Here is a 19,269-nt window from a genome sequence, read left to right as displayed (position 1 = left end):
AGTCAATAAAGATTGGCTCAGTCATATTTGTAACTTTTATTTTATTTTTTTCTGGCATGTAAAGTACAAATAATTAAACAATTCCATGAAAAAGTCTTCAAGCGTCTTCAGCTGAAATCCCAGTAATAAATATCCTAGTCTAAACTGAAAGGTTTATTTCTTTTTTTTTTTCTTTGTTAAATTTTGACATTGTTCATTTGGTCATGTTTGGAAGTATGAGATTTTGTATTTTTTTTCCCCCGACATTGGTGTCGGCAGAACTTGTTTTGATCATTTTCACCTTTTTGATTTGTTCTACCATTCCAGGAAAATGTAAGAAAAACATCACTAAGTTACTGCGTCCCCTCTTCTAAATAAATAGACACAAAATACAGTTGGTTGAGAAACAGAAGGACCACTCACCCCTTTACTACCCTAGAGACTCCCAAGAAAACCTTCCTGCAGCTTGTCTGAGCTCCGTAATATTTTTTTTGTTTTGAGCTCTTGGCTGGGTTTCCAAATGTGTATCGGTGCCAAAGAACGCCTTTGTTTCAATAGCACAAATTGACACTGAAATTGATACAGGTGATTCCAGTAATACAATGCTTTTACAGAAACATTACTCTTGATACCCTTTTTGTAAATCAATCCATCAGCATAAACAGGAAAGCATCTTGTGAGCATATTAAACCGAGGACATCCCCCTCTGGTCCTGGATAGTCGTCGGACCCTCAAATGGGCCAAAGCCTCGCTACAGGGGCTGCTCCATGTCTCAGGGGTTCATCGAGTGGTTGAAAAAACAAGACTGTGATTAGATTAAATAATTAAAAGATTTTCATTTAACAAGACAAACAGAACACAGGCAGTAAAGGCATAACATCTAGCACACAGCATGTATGTTTATACACTTCAATTAGTTAAATATAGCAGTGCATTCTTTGACTATGGAGAACGTTTCCAAATTGTACTTCTAAAGCTGTTTTTCTATTTGTCCCCCTTTTTAAGAAACATAATGGTGTAACCACAATTTTGGCAAACTTAAAGTCTTTTAAACTTGCAAATATAATGAAATAAACCATAAATATACACAAAACATACTTTATACGAGGCAATAATAATAATCATAATAAATAGTTTTTAAGTTAACAATAAGTTAAAACTACAAGCTTAAAGTCGCCCAAATAATACAAGTTTGTTGGCGCTATTTTGAATTTTTTCTGTTTAAATTATTTTATGTTGCAACAAAAGCTACCACAGACTTTACAAACACAATTGAACACAGTTTGATTGAAATAAAAAAATCTAACTAAGTCTAAAATCTGCATACACTGTAAAAACTGCAACTAATTAAATAATGGAAGAAAAATAACAAAATGTACCCAATCAATGCAACCAAACATAATCTTTGACCCATGTGTGTTCTCTATGGCAACAGCAACAACACAAATACGCTAATTTAACAAGTGAGTCTTGATATGTAAATGAAATCAATAAATTACAGGAAAAAAATTATATTTGAAATCGACATGGGCTAAAACTGATGATATATTAGACAGTATTCCTTTCAAGGTCATAGAGAATTGATCTATTAAGTCAGCCAAATAATGCAGTTTGTTTGAGCTTGCATGGTCAGAGCACAAATTAGGGGGCTGAGGAAGTGACAATGGAATTTCTTTTTAAGATCAGAGCTCTCATTGCTTGTTTGATTTAATAATTAGTCTGTTCATTTGAATGTTTTTGTCCAACATTTTTGCTCCTTTCACTATTCCGCAAAACCTTTTCAGTGTGACATTTAATTTCTTTTTTAAAAAATATATATCATTTGTTCTCAGTCAATATAAAAACAAAGCACATTGCACTTACTGTTCCATAGGAAAGTTTTTTTTTGTATTTTTAAATGATTATTGTTGTTGCTCAAGCAGTGTAGTACTGTTTCCTGCCATGGTCCTTGGCTCTCTGCTGTACATCGAGGTGTAGGTTTTTGTGTAGGCTGTGTATGAAAAGGGCATTTCCGACTGTGGGTTTGGTTTGTGGGTGCTGACTGTACTCCATTGGACATGGCTGGGTAAACAACTCCAGCTGCAGTTCACCGCGGCATGTTATCTCGGTTCTTCCTAACGTCTATCACTGGTCTTACCAAGTGCTCAGTCCTACTGTGCTATCTCCTGCAAATTGCTCGACCCAAAAATAGCTCGATTCGTCCTTTTATATGGCCAGCTCTGGACACACCAGCAACAATCATTCAGAGTATTTCAAGGGATGAAACAGTATGAGTGAGAGGAGTATTTAAAGTGGTGCAATGTTGACGGTTTTAAAGGATAAAGACAGAGCAGATGATCTAAATGTCAGGGGAAATACATTAGTTGGATGCAACTTTCCTTTTGTCAATTGATGAATTGATATGTCAAATAGAATTTTGTATATGCCTTGTATTATTCAGCGTCTGCATTAAACGTGTGCAAATGGGATTGCTTGCATCTGTTTCATTTTAGCATTTGGTTTAGTGGTTCCAAGATTTACAAATGTAAACTGATATGCGCAACTTATACGTTCAAAAATAATGATAACTGAAATCGTAGAGGGTCCTTATTCAATAAATAACATAGATTTGTACAGCAATTACTCAGGGAATAATATAGTTAGTCTTAATTTATCCTTCTTGGTACTGACTTGCAAAGCAATTCTTTGGCAAAAATCAAATCTATCTAATCATGAAGACTCATGCTCAATGTTCATTATGAATCTGCGTCTCTGTTTGAATCTGCATTTGACCTTTTTTTTTTTTCTTTTTTTTTTTGCAAGCAGCTATTGAGTTTTTCAGCTGGGCAACGAGCCGTTCTCACTGCAGCGTTGTCTGGGATTCTCAAGTCAAAGAACTTCACTTCACTGCACCATCGTTGAAGCAACACTGTACACAACTTCATGACTAAGAGATGCGAGTGTGTCTAAGCACTCAAAAGTACAGATGTGTTTTGTCAGGTTATACCCCCAACTGTTTAAATTTATTTATTTTTTTACATCAAATTTGGTGTTGTTCGGTTCATTTCAAGCGTTTGGATATGGTTAGACAGTTAAGTTTGTATGAGATACATTGTTCCTTCGCCCCCTCCCTAAATCCCCACCCATACACCGCATGCTTGTTCCCCCTTGCTCTGCAAAGATCAGAGGGTTTAAAATAAAGCCATGCGATGTCCCAATTTTTCCAAGCTTAAGAATCTGTAAAAATTCAGCACAAGGTCTTGTTCCTTTGTATGTATAAAAATAGATTTATCTCTAATGTAATCCTTTCAAAGAGATCGTCCTCTTTGGCTAACACAGCGTCATTTAGAAAAGCAAAAGCAAAAATGTCTTGAATATAGTTGACCTTATTTCATCTATTATCATGTGCATATGTCTTGATATTGAAAAGACATTAGCTCTCCCCATGGTAAATCTGAAGTCTGGGCTGTAACAGACATTTCAACTAGACAGGTTGGCCTTAATGTTCCATCAAAGGTGCCATAAATAATTTTCATGCAATTGGGTTGGGGATATTTTAGAAATGCTATTTTTGTGGTAGTGCCAAACAGATCTGAAGCAAATAAATAGATACTTTTCTGTTGTAAACAGAAGTCTAATTATGACACTTATTTGTAAGCTTGATGTTGTACAGTCATCTTTTTGACAGGGCAGGAGTTCAAAGTTTCTGGGAAGCTTTTTAAGCGAATCGAAGGGTTTTTCAAAGTAAAACTGAGGAGCATTTGGCAAAGTTGGAGGAGCTGGTAATCTTTCTCCTCAATAGATCAGTGATACATTTTGTTTTACATCGCCAGATATCGTCACACACACACACACACACACACACACACGGCTTTAAGTCAGTTTTAAATGTTCAGTCATTAGGAACTGCAGTCCTCTTAATCTGCTCTACTCCTGTTGTTACTGTAGATCGCATGTACTCTGCTGAAATGTAAAACGCTGACCTCATTCATTCAGGGAGCTTCTATCTGTGCACTAGACTGAAGAAGAATACCGGTGCTCTTTGCGTTTTTGCTCATGTGTGCTGCCTCGATCATTGTTCAGTCCATGGGTGTGGCATTTCACCATTTTTCATAGCTATAATTGCTGCTACTTGAATCGTAATTACATTAAAAAATATCGAATTCAGTCTTAAGACAACGTATCAAAACGTAAGCAAAAACAGCATCATCTGCCTGCCTTTGATATGACAATTAGCATTTTTTTTTCTTAACCTTTTGGCACCCAATGACCTCTCATTGTTAAAACAAAATCCCACACCAGATCATGGCTGACAAAAGCCGTGCAAAAATAAAAAGGCCTTTGGATCATGTAAAGCACAGGTGCAGTCAGAGAAAATGATACAAAAAGGGAGAAAAACACCGGTATTTTCCTTTGACATGGCTGTGTTGTGGCGGAACGGTTTTCCCCTCGCAGTCGTCACTCTCTCGCCCAGCGGAGAATTACTAATGAACATCGTCACCATGGGAGCGCTGCCACTCTGCTCTAAGTTCACAGACAGTCTGCTTGTATCGAATCCATCTTGAGGATAGATTAGAAAAAAATACAGTTTTAGTGGACTAAATATGTGTAAATCTTCTACTTACTGAACTGTGTTTCTGTGATACATTTAAGTGTACTATTGTGTTGTTCGGTGTGAGACTGTGAGGGAAAGAGTGATTCTAACGGCCTTCGGACTACTCTTCTGTGACCAGTATTCATTAGTGAGCCTAAATCATAGTGGGTCTGAGCTAAGAAGCTCAGATAGGGTAGAGAGACTGCCTTTACGCTAGGCACCACCTAATAGGTCAGGAAACAGTAGTCAAAGTTTCTAGAAAATGCTTACATACTCGGCTATTATAACCACCTTAAATATTGAATATATAGTTATATTTTAATAGACGTATATAAGAGAACACTGTTTTTTAATTTCATTTTCTTTGATCTAAAAAAATCGCTGATTCAAAATGCCCAAGTGTAAAAAAAGTGACTACATCCTCTCCAGCAAGATAATGGGAGAGATGGCGGGGAAAGAGTTTGGGTAAATTGCACATATTCGTAAATTTTTGATCATTTTGTTCATCAGTTGTCATTATTTGCCTGAATTCAATCAAAGCACTCCGTACACATTCTCCGTCACATTCGTTAGACTGTCTCCTAAATAGATAGCTCTTGCCCCTACCCAACAAACCAGCTACGTACCCCTTCTAATTCAATCCAGGCAAATATAGGGAAGGACTAGCATGTTGTGTAAAGAGAAAAGAAAAACTCCACGAGTGTGTTTGTTTGGAACTCTGACTTGTGTATGCTTGCGTATGGATTCATTTGTGTCCTGTGTGCATCTATGTGTGCATCTTCATGTCTGTGTTTGTGTTTCCATTTCATGAATTTGCGTGAGATTATGTCAGAGAGAGACTCAGTCCAGGCCCATGTAGAGTGATGGCACAGGGAGCTCAGGTTGCTCTCCATGCAGGTCGAAGGAGCTGGTACCAGCAGCCTCTCTCGCTCAGGCCTTGTGCTGCTTGCTGGTCTTGAAGGAAACCTGCAGCACTCGGTCGCCCAGGCGATAGCCATTAAGGCTAGCAATGGCCATGGCGGCTTCATCGTAGTTGGTCATGGTGACAAAGCCAAAGCCCTTACATTTGTTGGTGGTGAAGTCACGGATGACCTTGACATTGGTGACGGCACCGAAAGGCCCGAAGAGCTGCCACAGGACGCTCTCGTCCGCCTCGGGGGACAGGTTGTACACAAAGATGCACCAGCCGGCTCCAGTTGGACCAGTGAGGTTGACCCCGGCCAGGCTGGTCATGCTGTCAATGGTGATGGGTGAGAATCTGGGGAAGAGAGTAGGAGAACTACCATGGGTGTCATTCTGAAGTTCCACACAGCATTCAATGCTCTACACTGTCTCTTATGAGCATGTGTGTGTGACAAATGATAACGCTTGCAGTCGGGTATGGAGTCAGGGGACCCCATCTCCATCCCCTCGGCTGTACAGTAAGTAGATAGATATGTGTGGGCACCACAGTGGCTCCAAACTACCTGCTTTCATACAAAATGACACCGCGTGCCCTGAGACCAGACACCCACGCAATCTGCATATTTTCTCATTTTCTCTGCTGACCAAAGCCTCTGGAAGAATTAAACACATGAATCACAATGTTCAACTGAAACCACGGTATTGAACAAAACACAGAAACCTAGAGAGGGATGAAAAGCAAATTGGAATCAAATCATACAAAAACTGGAGCAAACAGAGGAGACGCAAACGGAATCTGGTATGTCCATGCTGGTGAAAAAAGGGGACATTAAAGCAACTGAAACTGACAATGTTAGTTCATAAATAAATACATAGAAATTATTTCTATTAATTAAAACAAAAGAACGAAAAGGTTAAACAAAGCCATGCCAGAATACCCTGCTGTTAGAAAGCGTCATCATTGCTTTTTGCAATTACAGATAGTATTTTATTGTCTGAGCTGCTTCGGTAACATGGTTAAATGGGCTGAGGGCGTTAAGAATCATGGCTATTATATCTGATTTTCGAGATGAAGTCAGCAGGTGGTATTCCGGGCACTTTGTTTGAGGTTTTATTTTGGCATGGATGCTTTTGAAAGTACACCTTTGGCATTTACCTCTTGACTCCGTAGCTGGCGTTTAGTAAATTGTCGAGTCTGCAACGCAAGAGGGAGAATGAAGGGGATGCAGAAGTTAGTTATGAGATCTACACGGAAGGGAGGGCTTTCATGTTATCATGTAGCTCCTTCACCAGCTGGCCTCCAGAGGGCATCCTTCACTGCAACGCACTCCCAAACCATCCAACCACAAACTGCTGGCGTGTGAAATAGTCCTCTGAATACGGTCTCAGCTGGTATTTATTGTTTATTTTTATTTTGAGTTCCGTTTAAGCTCCCAAAAAAAGAATCCCCTTTAATAGATTAATTGTAAGCTAAACAAATCTTGAAACTTAGGCCATTTTACATTTACTGATTAAAAAAAGTAAGCGAACATTCCAAACCAAAGGTTATCTACAGTTGTTTGTGAGATTCAATGACAAGTTCAGTTCTGGAAGCCTTTCAAAGGCTTTATTCGTAATTACCCATGTAGATGTGGCTAACATCTGGCAATTTCAATCTTTACGATGCCTATAAAGCCTATGAAGCATAGGCGGCATTTAAACCAAAATTTATTTAGCTTTACTTTTTTATTGTACTTGGAAAAATCTGGTTTCTTACATTGGTTTTGAGCTGTTATTTGGATCTGGTCCCTTTCCAAGTGAAGGGATCACACTGCAGTTTAAAAGAAAGTCAGAGGAAAAAGAGTGAGAAGGAGGGACAATATCATATTGCCATTTCCTTCTTTACTATAAAATAGTGATAAATACTTAAAGGAAGAGGTTAATAGTTAGTGTTATAGTGACAGAAAAATATATGATATATTTTTTTGTTTTTTTGAATGTTTTAAACCACACAGTTTTACGCATTATAAATCTAAATCACATTTGTTGTTTTGTAGAAGTGCCACTCCTTCTGCTGGATTAAACATAGCCACTGAGAAATATTTACTGTTAGCCATTCTCTGGTGTAGTTGAGGCTTGATAAATATAAAAAAAATAATATTTTGCAGACTGACTTTGGCTATTGACACAGTAATGATATTCTTACTAAAACAATGCAACGTTGACACACTTAACAATTGTCATATGCTCAAGCACAGCAACAGAGCAGGATTACCTCAGACTTGGTCTTGAAACAGTATCTCTTTCAGACTATCTGCTGGTTAGTAGGGGACTCATAGGTGGGGGGTGGCATGAGGTTTTTAAAGGTTAGGTACCTGAAACGCTGAGTCTGGTGGTGCAGGGGCCCCGTGTAGCGGCGGGCAGCAGTCTGGTACAGCTGAGTCAGTAAGGCCTGGCCTGTCTTCTGGCTGGGGTTGTTGGCGAACTTGACAGTGATGGGCTCGGCGGCACCCAAAGGCTTCTGTCCATTCAGTCCTTTGATGGCCTCCTCTGCTTCATTTCGCTTGTCAAACCGGATGAAGCCCACTCCTCGTGATATGCCTGCTCCGATTAAGAAAACAGACCAATGTTACTACCTTGGCATCAGAGACTGCCGCCGCCAAACAAGGTTGACTAAACTGACTAGGGGTAATTAGATACAGTTTATCTAGATGTATTGAGTCACAGCAGGAGATATGAATTAAGGCTGTACCTGTGACTTGGTCCACTAGGATGCGGGATGTGATAATGCGACCGTATTGGGAGAACAGCTGTTCCATGTCCTTCTGGCTCATGGTTTTGGGGAGTCCACTCACGTAAAGGTTGGCATCACGAATGGAAGCCGAGCTTGGCCGGGCATATGATACCTATTAAACACAAATTAAAACAATCAGTCAGGTGCATTTTATTTGTCTTAGAGGGCTTCAATCAGAGAAGAATCATCACTTTAACTTCACAAACATGTTTTTTGGACCCTGTGGAACTGGACTAAGTTCCCAATAGACTTTATTTTAGGTCCTACTGATTCATCCTCATTTGTTATCTCCACACACCCAGTTGTCATTTTGAAGTGTGTGGACTTAATCAGTGCCTTTAAGCTCATGCTCAGCCACAATGGGACTATCACAGACACTCTAAGACGACTGCAACCCAAAACCCAAATTGAATCCAATCATCGGTTAACAAGGCCAGATGTCAGCTTTGTTTCGCAGTGAAAAACATCGGCCTTAGTTGATATATTTTCCTGAATTCACCAGTGACTTAATTAGTGCGCGGCCATTTTTCACGCATCTGTGTTTATATCCCATATGGTTTACTATTGGTCTGCTTTCAGACCATTTTCATCTCGTACTGCGGAGCAATATCTAATTGATCGTAAAAGCGATAAGACATATTCTTGTTTTTGTGTTTGTGTTCATGGGAGCATGTGTGAACACATTCTGGGATAGATAGTCCGGTCCGGCGCATTGTTAAGAGTGGTGTGTTTGTGTGTGATGAAGAGACAGAGTGAGTGTTGTCTGAGATAGGCTGAGCTGCCCTCCCTGTCCTGCCTCCTTTCCTTTGTCTCTGTTCTCTGGGGGAGAACAGCTCCACAGGCAAACAGCAAACAATATAACTGCATCACAAGACTTGCAAGATCCTTAACAACTTATAAACATACCATTCACACACACACGCACACACACACACACACACACACACACACACACACACACACACACACACACACACACACACGCACACATTGTTTACATCCATATGCTATGATGCATACAAATGCTTAAGAATTTTTTTTAGACATAGTCAAATTTCTTTTGCTTATTGCATCGGCACAAAGAAAGCTGTGATATCAACATATTATCTTTCAAATGAATACAGGTGTTCTGATTTCATCCATCAGCACTAAGCACCAGTGTCTTTTGTGTACACAGACAGACTGTATGAGCAGGAGGGTTGTGTGGTGCAGTGATTAGGGTGTTCTGGACGAGTCAGGGGGGAGTTGCTGTGTTCGGGGAGCAGAGGCTGCCCTATAATTAACCCTCTCCCTTTCGCTCCCACAGTACAGATGGTGCCTGAAGCCCATATGGCCTCTAATCCTGTCATTGGCATTCTGCTCTCTGAGCTACCCCCTACCCTTCCACTGCTGCCCCCCACCCTCACATCCTCACCGCCTCCTGCAAAAATCAGGAGCATAAAACTATGCTACTGACCACAGGAATTATTTTTTTTTAAATTAGAAAATAGACTTTTAAGGATGTAATTATAAACGGAGCGGTCTGTGTATGGGTACATCACATAATTATTGAATGTCAAAAGAAAAGATTAACAATGATGTATAATAATTGTCATGGCAGTTTATGTACATGGTTGCTCCAACATAAAAGTAATGTATCTTGCATTTGATATCTTGTGCATATTTTTTATATTATATAAATGCCTTTATGTGTTTGTTCATCCAAGTGAGCAAATAATTCTTGACTTTAAGCTCATTGTTTGATCGGTCATGAGTCAGAATTAACGCCTCTTTTCATGAACAGCTGTTGGAAGATCACCTGCTCTTCTCTCTCTCTGAGATTTGATTTTTCAACCCTGCAGTTTTTCTAAATGTTTGATGTACTTTGATCAGGTTCAGGGGGGAGGATGGAAGGAATTAGGGTTTAATAATCTTTCCCTCTTTCCCTCATCTGATTTTAGGACAAAGCGCCCCCCTAATTATCCTAGATTGGAGGCAGATGGGCTAACCTGGACTGACCCTGGTGCACTGCAGTCAGGCTCCCTAATTACATTTCCATCACAATAACCTCTGCATGCTGTCCGCCCCTTGCTTTCTGACCTCCACTTTCTCCTTCTCTTTTCACCCTTTCTCCCACTTCCTTTGTTCTAGGCACCGCTCCCTTCTGCCTCCTCCTCCTCCTCCTTGTTTTCCTCCCCTCCCTCTGTCACGTCTGTCACCACCTCTCTCCACAGCCCCCTTGACAAAATCTCCACTTCCTATCTTTTTGTCTGGCACGCTGTCAAGAATATAAAAAAAAAATAAGAGGGATTGTGGTCGAAAATAGAGGCTTGCTCACCTTGATTGTTTTAGTTTGCAGTTTGAGACCGTTGAGTGTGTTGATGGCCTTGTCGGCGTCATTTGGATCCACATAGTTGACAAAGCCATATCCCAAACTCTGACCTGGAGACAAAGGAAAGAGGCACAGTGATGTTTGAGATTATCAAAACCAGTTGTGGTGATGATATTTTCAGTGCAGAGAAGGTGTTGTACCTGTTATCTTGTCTCTGACTAGCTTGCAGGACTCAATCTCTCCAATGCTACCAAACAAACTTTTGAATTCTTCCTGGGTCATGTTCTGAGGCAGATAGTTGACGATCAGGTTGGTTTTGCTGTCGTCTGTGGAGCCATTTGTGCTAATGACCGGGCCATTAGGCAGACTGGTTCCGCTTGGACCGTTGGACACCTGGGTTTCCATGGTGCTGATTATCTGCTGAGGAAGAGGGTGGAGTTAGATTCATAATTTATAAAGAGACACAGCGGCGATATACAGTGGCATTAATATGCTTCATGTCTAATATTTAACACACTATAATATATATGTAAGTAGAAGCTATACACACAACAGACTGCCCACTTTGTCATTGTCAGAGGGAAAGGTTGGAAATCAGCATTGCTAAAATGGAGATGGATATAGGGTCTGATTTATCATCTCCCCTCCCCCCCTTTTCACCCCATCTTTCCTCATCTCTCGCTCCCTGCCTCTGGTCCTGCAGATGTCACAGTCCCTTTTCCTTACTCCTCCCCTCCCCCCACTCTCTTCCAGGGTCAAACACCATTACATCGTTACACAGGAATGGATAATAGTGATGGTGGTGTGTGAGGCTGCCAAGCGAGTCGGGGGAATCAGGAGTGGCAGAGGTCGAGATGATGGACAAAAGGGAGAGGGACATTGTTAAATGGATTTAGCGCTACGACAAATTTGGAATATCATGCCTTGGTTAAAAAGAATAAATCGGGATTACATGTTTGTTCTTCTGACTGTGTTAAGGTTCCTTTATAATCGGCTGGTTTTATTATTATAAGTGGAGGGTTAGTGTCCTGTTTGTATCTCTCGTGATACTCTGGTGTGCACCATGGTGCTTAACTTGAGCCCCTTGAGGTCAGAAAAAAAATGTGCTGCCCCGTTTTCCCCTTCCTCACTCTCAACACCTTGCTCTTTGTGTCTGATTACTTCTAAAGTCAAAATAAAAGACTGCAAACTCTTTTTAAATACAAATAATTTCAATGTATCGATAGATTACAGGATGTCGTGACTTACTTTGAAGGTGATGTTGATGGTGATAGTGATGGTTATGGTGATGGTGATGGTTCTACTCTTTTGTTCAGCTGTTTGAATTAGAAAATATATCCTAGAGGTATCATTTTTAAACCAGTGACAGTTTCAGCCTCATCATCAACTACTTTAATTTTACTTTCAGTTTTGGATGAACATTTTGAATATAATGATGTGCATTTATCGGTTATTTTCATTTGCGGTTCAATTAATGCTCTGATATCATTAAATATTTAAATTTCACTTATCAAATTTTATAAGTATGTGTGTTCAGAGTTAGAATGTGTTTATTGAGTGATGCAACTCAAATATAACCTCTTCAAAATGGCCCTGTGTGGGCATTTGCAGTATATATTTTTAACTAAACTGCTTGCATTTTATTAATTTTTTTATTTCAATACTTTGTTACAGCAGCTTTGTAAATTGCCTGGATAAACAGGCATACATAATGCTTGTGTGCTAGGGGGGCCAACATGTAAATAGTTCTGTCAGGTTGTGGGATCGAGCTGTTGCAGATCTTTAACTGGTGAGTGCTATGTGAGTCAAAAGGGCTAAATGAGTCTTCTCTAAAGCCCTTGGGGTCTTACAGTGAAGTCCAAAGCAACAAAGGGACTTAATTAATGAAGCTTCAGAAATATTTCAACATTATATTCAGGGAATTTCCCACCTTAGTCCAGATGTCACTGAGACATAAACATCCTTTATGACAGAAATGTTTACCTGGCCAATAGCCCCTGGCTTTTTACATCATGTCCTCTAATAATGCACAATCAGCTTTGTTTTTATTATGTCAGCAGAGTAGGCATTTTATGCTTCTTTAAGTTTGTTTGTTTATTGTCAGCATCTGAATTTCCTTCTTTTTACCTCTTATCATCTCTTGTAAATCCACTGCTGTGTTGTATCCATATAGGCTGTGTTAATGTGTTATTAATTACATCACTAAAAAAAAAATAACATTTCTTCATTTGTATCTCTGAATGCATTCATCATGTTGTGTTCTCTTTCTTTGTCTTGTGCCAGTGAATGGATCGGTTCAACGAACCATGCTTTTTCCACTCGTCTGTGTAACCGTCAGTCTAGCTTTGAGCCTCACCTTGACTCGCGTTGCCCAGGTACCAGCCCCTCAAAGACTGCATTGTTTCTGCATTGTCTGAATGGCTTTCTTACTTTGAGCTGAATGTGTGTTTGTCTGCGCTTATTATTAGCGGATATACAGGTTAGATTTGTCTGCCTTGTATTCACATTATATGGCTTTGTAGAATCAGAGAATATCAGTAAGTCAAATTGATAATGACAAGGGGAGAAGTAGCACAGTGACAGAGATAAGATGGCCTAAAAATAAGATACTTCAAAACATGCATCTACGCACAAAGGGCGAATGACATAAAAAAGCAATCTGTCACGTAAAGATTTTGATGCACAACTAAAATGCCACCTGAATATCATTTTTGTGCCCTTATAAATGATGATGGGTTACTTGTCTTGATAAAAAAAAGGTGAAATTTGGCTGTTATGTTATATTTATGGCAATATAAACCTTGTACGTTGCGATGCGATACATGTGACTAACAGAAATATGAGCAACTGAGTGTGTCCCAAATATAACAAAAACATTTTGAAGGCAAAAAAAAAAACAACAGAAAAAAAAAAACATATTAGGGCAAATTTGACTCGCCAACTGAAATAACCCTCAGCGTGGCAGAACACACATTCCCAGTGAACAGTGTGAAGTTATATAATTCACAGACCCACCGAGGATGGGCTGGGCACAGAGATTGGCTGACACAAGCAGCAACTAAGATTAAGATTTTCACAGAAATAGAGGGCAACAACATGCTTTGAAGTTATTAGAAACAAATACAATAGATACAAATTACAGAGGATTGCTTCATTATTTCATGTTGTACACCAAATCAAACAAAAATCAAATAGTCTAGACAAACCGAATTTCTATGTACTGAAGATGAGTTATTGTAATGTTATAGAAAGGCCTACAATAATATGAATCATCACAATAAACTCAGTATACCTCGGTTATCAACTCCATTAATTTTCATCTAATGAAGACAATAAATAGGGTGACTCCAGGGGTGCATCACATCCTGGGTGTAAATATGGCCCGGGACCTTTGTTGCACATAATTGCCCCCAATTTTTCTCAACATATTTCTGACTAACTACTAAAGACAAAAATGTGCCAAAGAAATAAGGATTTAAAAAAAAAATTGTAGAAAAATTGCTCAATGATTTCAGTTGTTATGGCAGCTCTGTGTCCCCCTCTGCTTTTTTTCTATTTTGGGGTTCTGTGAGATCTCCCTTAATATTTAATGGACTGCATCAGCATCGCCTCCACATGGGCCCAGACTTGCACGCAAACAAGAGTCCTGCCTCCACTGCCAAACACATGAACCCAGACTTGCACGCAAACAAGAGCCCTGCCTCCACTGCCAAGCACACGTACCACCTACACTGTACACTATTAAATTACAAAACACAGAAGCATTAGAGGACTAATTGTAAATGCATTCTGTGTTGTCTGTCTTCTGATGCATACAAGCAGCTTTTCCATTTCATTTCTGCTCCAGATGCAGTACAGCACTTAAGGCTGTAATGTACAGAAGGAGAAGTCTCTCCCAGTTCGTAATTTTACATACAGTTTGAATGTCTGTAACACAAAAAGATGTTCTCACCGTCAGTATTTAGTTTTCTTATGCAAGTGTTGGGAAAGATAAGTTAATGTAGAATAAATTCAATTGCTGTATGTCTATTATATGTATTTTTTATTTTAGTGTAGGTAAAACTATAAATCAAAGCACACAGTAAATATAAATTGATATATTTTTTGAATTACAATTTGAACATAAGATATCTCCTCATAACCTTGTCTCTAGTTCACATTATAATGCATTATATCAAGATTTTTTTTTTCTCGAAGGCATGAATCAAAACTGAATGCTAGGCTAAAGTGTAAATGAGCCTTCTAAATAACACAGATTACAGGATTATCCCAAACAAAGGGCATTAGCCACACTCTCTGCAGCTTAAGGGATCATGGTGGCAGCTGTAACACAACAGGACGACAGGAGTCACAGCTCATGTCAGCCATGCACTGAGACTCCATCCTATTCTCCGCTCCGCAGACTACAAATAAAAGATTTCTACAAGATTTCAGATCCCGGAGTTATGTGGCGCTTTGATAAGACGATGGGAGACAACGTCAAAGGCTGGGGGAGACAAATCTGCCTTGCAAGCCCTTGCAGCATCCGGGGCGCTATCCAGCGTGCTGAAAAAGGGAGTGGCTTTCGGACGATCTTATTTGAGGCCACAGATGGCCGTGAAACAACCAAACATCACCGAGGCCTCCTTATTTATATTTTGTTGATTTTTAAAAGCATTTTAATCCCAGTTATTAACAGAATTTGTTTTTTCCCCCCCGATCATTTCAATTTGGCAAATGCATAACAGAATCCCTCGATTTCTCTGGGGTTTTTTTGTGTGTTTTTTTTTTTTAATTTTATTTAACCCCCCCTTCTTTTAAAAGGCAAGACTTGTGAGCTCTGCAGGCATTCATGAACCGGAGCGCCTATTTGCTGAATAAACGTATTGAAACGACCAAACAAAAGAGCCACCCGTTCCTCCTCTTCTCCCTCGCAGAGGCTATGGCAGCACTATGAATATTAATGTAAACAGTGGCGCTTTGTGTCGTGGCCAGGGGCTGCAAGACTCTCCGGGAACAATGATTGTTACAGTTGCCAGCTTCAAGTCCAAAATGCCGTGATATGGTCAAATATAGAATCACCAATTATTTACTATTCTTTATCGAGATTGTTTTCCCTCACAGAATTAGTAGTCTTGAATTAAGTTGAACATTAAAAAGCTCGGTAAACCGGCTTTAACACGGCGAGCATTGGACAATGACCACTGTTATAATTGTAAATAATATCATCAGAGAAAATGATGTATTTCCATAACCCTAGTAAAATGATCTATCAATATGAATACTAGTTTTATATATCCTGTGCAATAAATTTATATTGCCTAAAAAGAGGTATGCAAGGATAAACTGTAGTCCAACAGATTCATTTTGCAGCCTCAGAAGAAGGTAGCTACCTCTTTCTTCCCTGCAGGCGTTATATTTGATGCTGATAATTACGTGAAGTCAGGGGCAACAGGAGGCAAATCAGCGCTTACATAACGTAATTGCATTTAACGTCTCAACCTAGTTGTAGACAGGACAAATCTTAACTGCAAAATTTTTTAAACATAACACAAAAACAACCATCATTTTATTTTGGACAGTCTAAAATTGCTCTAAGCTTTTAAATGAATCGTCCCAAAATGTAAATGTTTAATTCTATATAGGCCCGGTAGTTTTAACTTATAAGATCAAACAACTGCTTTACAGTGATGGCCTCGACTGTCCTTGTCCTTGAATTGTGTAAGTGCCTTGGAAAGGTTATCTGACTCAACGCTTTTATTTGCTTGCCACTGCGGTACAGACATGGAAGACTGCGGACCATGTGGAAGGGAGCCACAGTCACTGTCGGTGTGACACTGTCTAGGCCTGCAAAGGACAATAGGTAACGTACAACAAAGAGGAAATAAAACCTGCGACTGAACGTGTCAGGTGGACAATTCGAGCCAGTGCTGACCAACTCCATAATTTCCGAAGTTGGCCATTTCAAATTCATTGAAATGAGACCTTAAAGTTAATCATGGTCCTATATTTGGATAACCAACTCTCTCGCCCTGTTTCCTCTAAATAATTTATTTTGTGTACTATTATTAGCCGCTGACTGAACAGTCTAAACATTTTATGTGTAAATAGCAGGCAATCCAAATAATAATGGTGTAATTCCTAAAACAAAAAAGAAACTAATAGTGATTTTTTTTTTACGTCTGACTTTCATAAACAGACTTCTTAACACCTGTGTGTAATATTAAGGTTGCACCATCAGCAGCATCCACGCTGACTCCCTGTTTCCTATTTATTGTCTCACTTCTGTAATTTTATGTAAATGCGTCTGGTCTTAATTGGCCTGCTTAAATAAACTATCTGCTTTCAAGCGTGGAGCGTGTCAAGAGGCAAAGTGGAATAGGCCGTTTGAGGCTTCAAGGCCCTCGTTTGGTGCTCAAGTCCAGCAGAGACACGCCCAATCCGGCCGTCGGCGCACAGCAAAGCTAATTTATCAAGCGCTCCCATCTCCTTTTATCCGACAAGCGCAACGCAAGCATGGCCATCTTGTACGTATACGTGATGTGATACTTGGAGAAATGCGCTTTAAAATGGAGATGTCCGTACGCGGCCCGATACTGTCGCGGCCTCTGAGATTTCCAGGCCATTTACTAGGTTGCATCGCAACGAGAACCCTGAGGAATTTGGACTTTGTCTGATTCAATTCTAACCAATGGATGCGTAATTCCCCCCCCTCCCCCCCTCCCTCGGAGTGACTCGACCCTTTTTTTCCTTTGCCTTGCTGGATGGGCCCGCAGCCTCCGAGGCATCATGTTTTGTCTCAGAATCCCGTCTCCAGCATCCTTGTGCCGCACCAGGCAAAGACAGCCTGTCCTCCCCCCACTGAGCGCAGCGCCTCATCGCATCTCTCCTTCTCCACCGCTGTAATCCTGCGGAATTCCTAAACCTTGACTCTTGATCGTCAAAGAAATATATTGAGAGCCGCGATATTTACAGTCGAGTGGCCGAAATGCTAAAACGTAATACCTCTGCTATCTAAAATGGCAGGATAAAGACTTTATCCAGCGCTGAGAATGACTGCAGGCTGGAGCGCAGCCGGCATGGCGCATCACTCAGTATGAGATTGCTAGTTGCCTGTATCGATCGTTAATCTTATCATAATAATATGGCAACGCATATCGGACAAAACGTAGGACACTAATCCCAAAGCTCCTCTGTGTTTTGGCATGTGGGCATCACCCTGGAGCTCCACTCAAAATGATACTCATCTCCACAAAAGATATGCGAGCAGCAAAGATGGTAAATGAATCTGTTTATGGCCACAACACATGTGTACATGCAGCTAACAACAAATCCAACACAAAAGGGCTGAGATGCAATGGAAGTGTGATGCTACAGCATCCCCCTCACAAAAATAAGAGAAATAGAGTCATACGTACAGTAACCATTCTTGACGTACAATGAAAGAAATCTAGGTCCTTCTTTGCACTGGTCTTGAAGCTGAAGGCTGGGTGTCTTGTATGCTCTTCGGCCTTTATATTATATGGCCCTTCTGTGTTCTGTCAGGAGTCCAAATTAAAAGAAAAAAAAAAGAAAAAAAGGAAAAAAATACAATCTTTGCCAAGGGATCTCAGCCCTCTGAGATTGTAGGTGTCCTCTATAGGATGAAAATGAGGAGAAAGGGGTTTTCTACTGGATGGTGATGAGGGAGAGCGTTCTCTCCGAGTGGCGTGGGCGATGGTTCAGAAAAAAAAGAAGCAGTGATCCTCAGCAGGGTGTGTCCAGGGGAGGGTGTTCTGGTTCTGCTGTTTTTTGTGTGTAATTCCTTGCTCCTCTCGCAGTCTCCTTCTGTGCCTCTGCTGCAATGTTCTTCTTTTATGCATCCTCCTGGCTGGCAGAGCGCGCTGCTGATTGGCTAATTGTGCAGGGAGGGTACTACATGGCAGCCATTGCAATGCGCTCCTCTCCCATTATCCCCTTCAGGAGAGATCACCAAGAGTCCTCCCCCTCTTCCCTCTTCCATCCCTGCCCTTCCATCTCTCCACTCCCTCCTTCTCGCTGCCCTTCCTTTCTTCCTGCCCCCCTCTTCACACACACACACAGAGCGGAGTGAATAGGGCTCCACCTGCACTTTCGGAACAGATGGGTGCAGCAGAAGACAGTGGACTTGTCTCTCTCCTTCCCCACACTTTGCACTTACTTCTGCCTCAGCACAGCCCCTTCCTTTCTCTCGTACTCTCCATTTGGGCCTGTCTGAAACCATAGCAAACCATCGCACTCCGTACGCCTTTGTCTTTGCAAATAAAAGCAATTTACAGCGCAGATCAGCAGACTTTCTGAGTCCACATTCTCAGCAGAATTAAAGCAAAGTGGAAGATGACAGAAATATGCAATGATTGGGTGTGAATTGTGGCTAGAAACAAAGCATTTAACCCATACTGCCACCAATGAGTGGATGATTCCTGAACCTCCCAAAGCAGATGGTTAGCTATACGGTCAGGTGCGGACATGAGAATAACAAATTAAATTCCCGCTGAATTAATTCATGTCCATTCAGGAAAAAGTTGAGAAAGTCGCAGTTGTAGCCGTGACCACGCTGTGCTGAAAGATGTTTTTTCTTTGCTTTATGAACAACAACGTGGCCATCAGTGATTTTTGTCTCACTTTACAGTCAAAGTATCCCCTTCCTGAGTAGTTCTCAGCCCTCTCTGTCCACCTCCTGCTGCTCCCTCCTATGTCCTTAGCTGTGTGGTGAGTGCTCACTGAGACATG

The 19,269-nt window shown here is 40.6% G+C and overlaps 1 protein-coding gene across 15 annotated transcripts; it reads right to left on the bottom strand.

The window, feature by feature from the left end:
- Nucleotides 1–21: 21 nt before the first annotated feature.
- elavl3 (ELAV like neuron-specific RNA binding protein 3) lies at nucleotides 22–18,438 on the bottom strand. Of its 15 annotated transcripts, none has more exons than XM_069148822.1 (8): nucleotides 17,937–18,437; nucleotides 10,740–10,959; nucleotides 10,546–10,649; nucleotides 8,187–8,340; nucleotides 7,810–8,035; nucleotides 7,212–7,265; nucleotides 6,612–6,650; nucleotides 22–5,831 (listed from the first exon to the last, which is right to left on the bottom strand). In XM_069148822.1, exons 1-8 carry the CDS (start codon nucleotides 17,943–17,945, stop codon nucleotides 5,483–5,485), a joined length of 1,155 nt encoding a protein of 384 aa, XP_069004923.1. In that variant the 5' UTR covers nucleotides 17,946–18,437; the 3' UTR covers nucleotides 22–5,482. The 15 variants fall into 15 exon arrangements, with proteins under 15 accessions (XP_069004923.1, XP_069004920.1, XP_069004924.1 ...); XM_069148819.1 differs by having other exon boundaries at nucleotides 7,810–8,038; nucleotides 17,937–18,436; XM_069148823.1 differs by having other exon boundaries at nucleotides 22–5,810; nucleotides 7,810–8,038; nucleotides 17,937–18,436.
- Between the last annotated feature and the right edge of the window lie 831 nt (nucleotides 18,439–19,269).

The sequence above is a fragment of the Embiotoca jacksoni genome, unplaced genomic scaffold (genome assembly GCF_022577435.1).
Source record: "Embiotoca jacksoni isolate LCO1_2020_lvr unplaced genomic scaffold, fEmbJac1.0.p SCAF_15, whole genome shotgun sequence".
In the NCBI taxonomy this organism is placed as follows: Eukaryota; Metazoa; Chordata; class Actinopteri; family Embiotocidae; genus Embiotoca; species Embiotoca jacksoni.
Note: the sequence above shows the minus strand (reverse complement) of the source record. Positions and strands in the feature narration are given on the sequence as shown.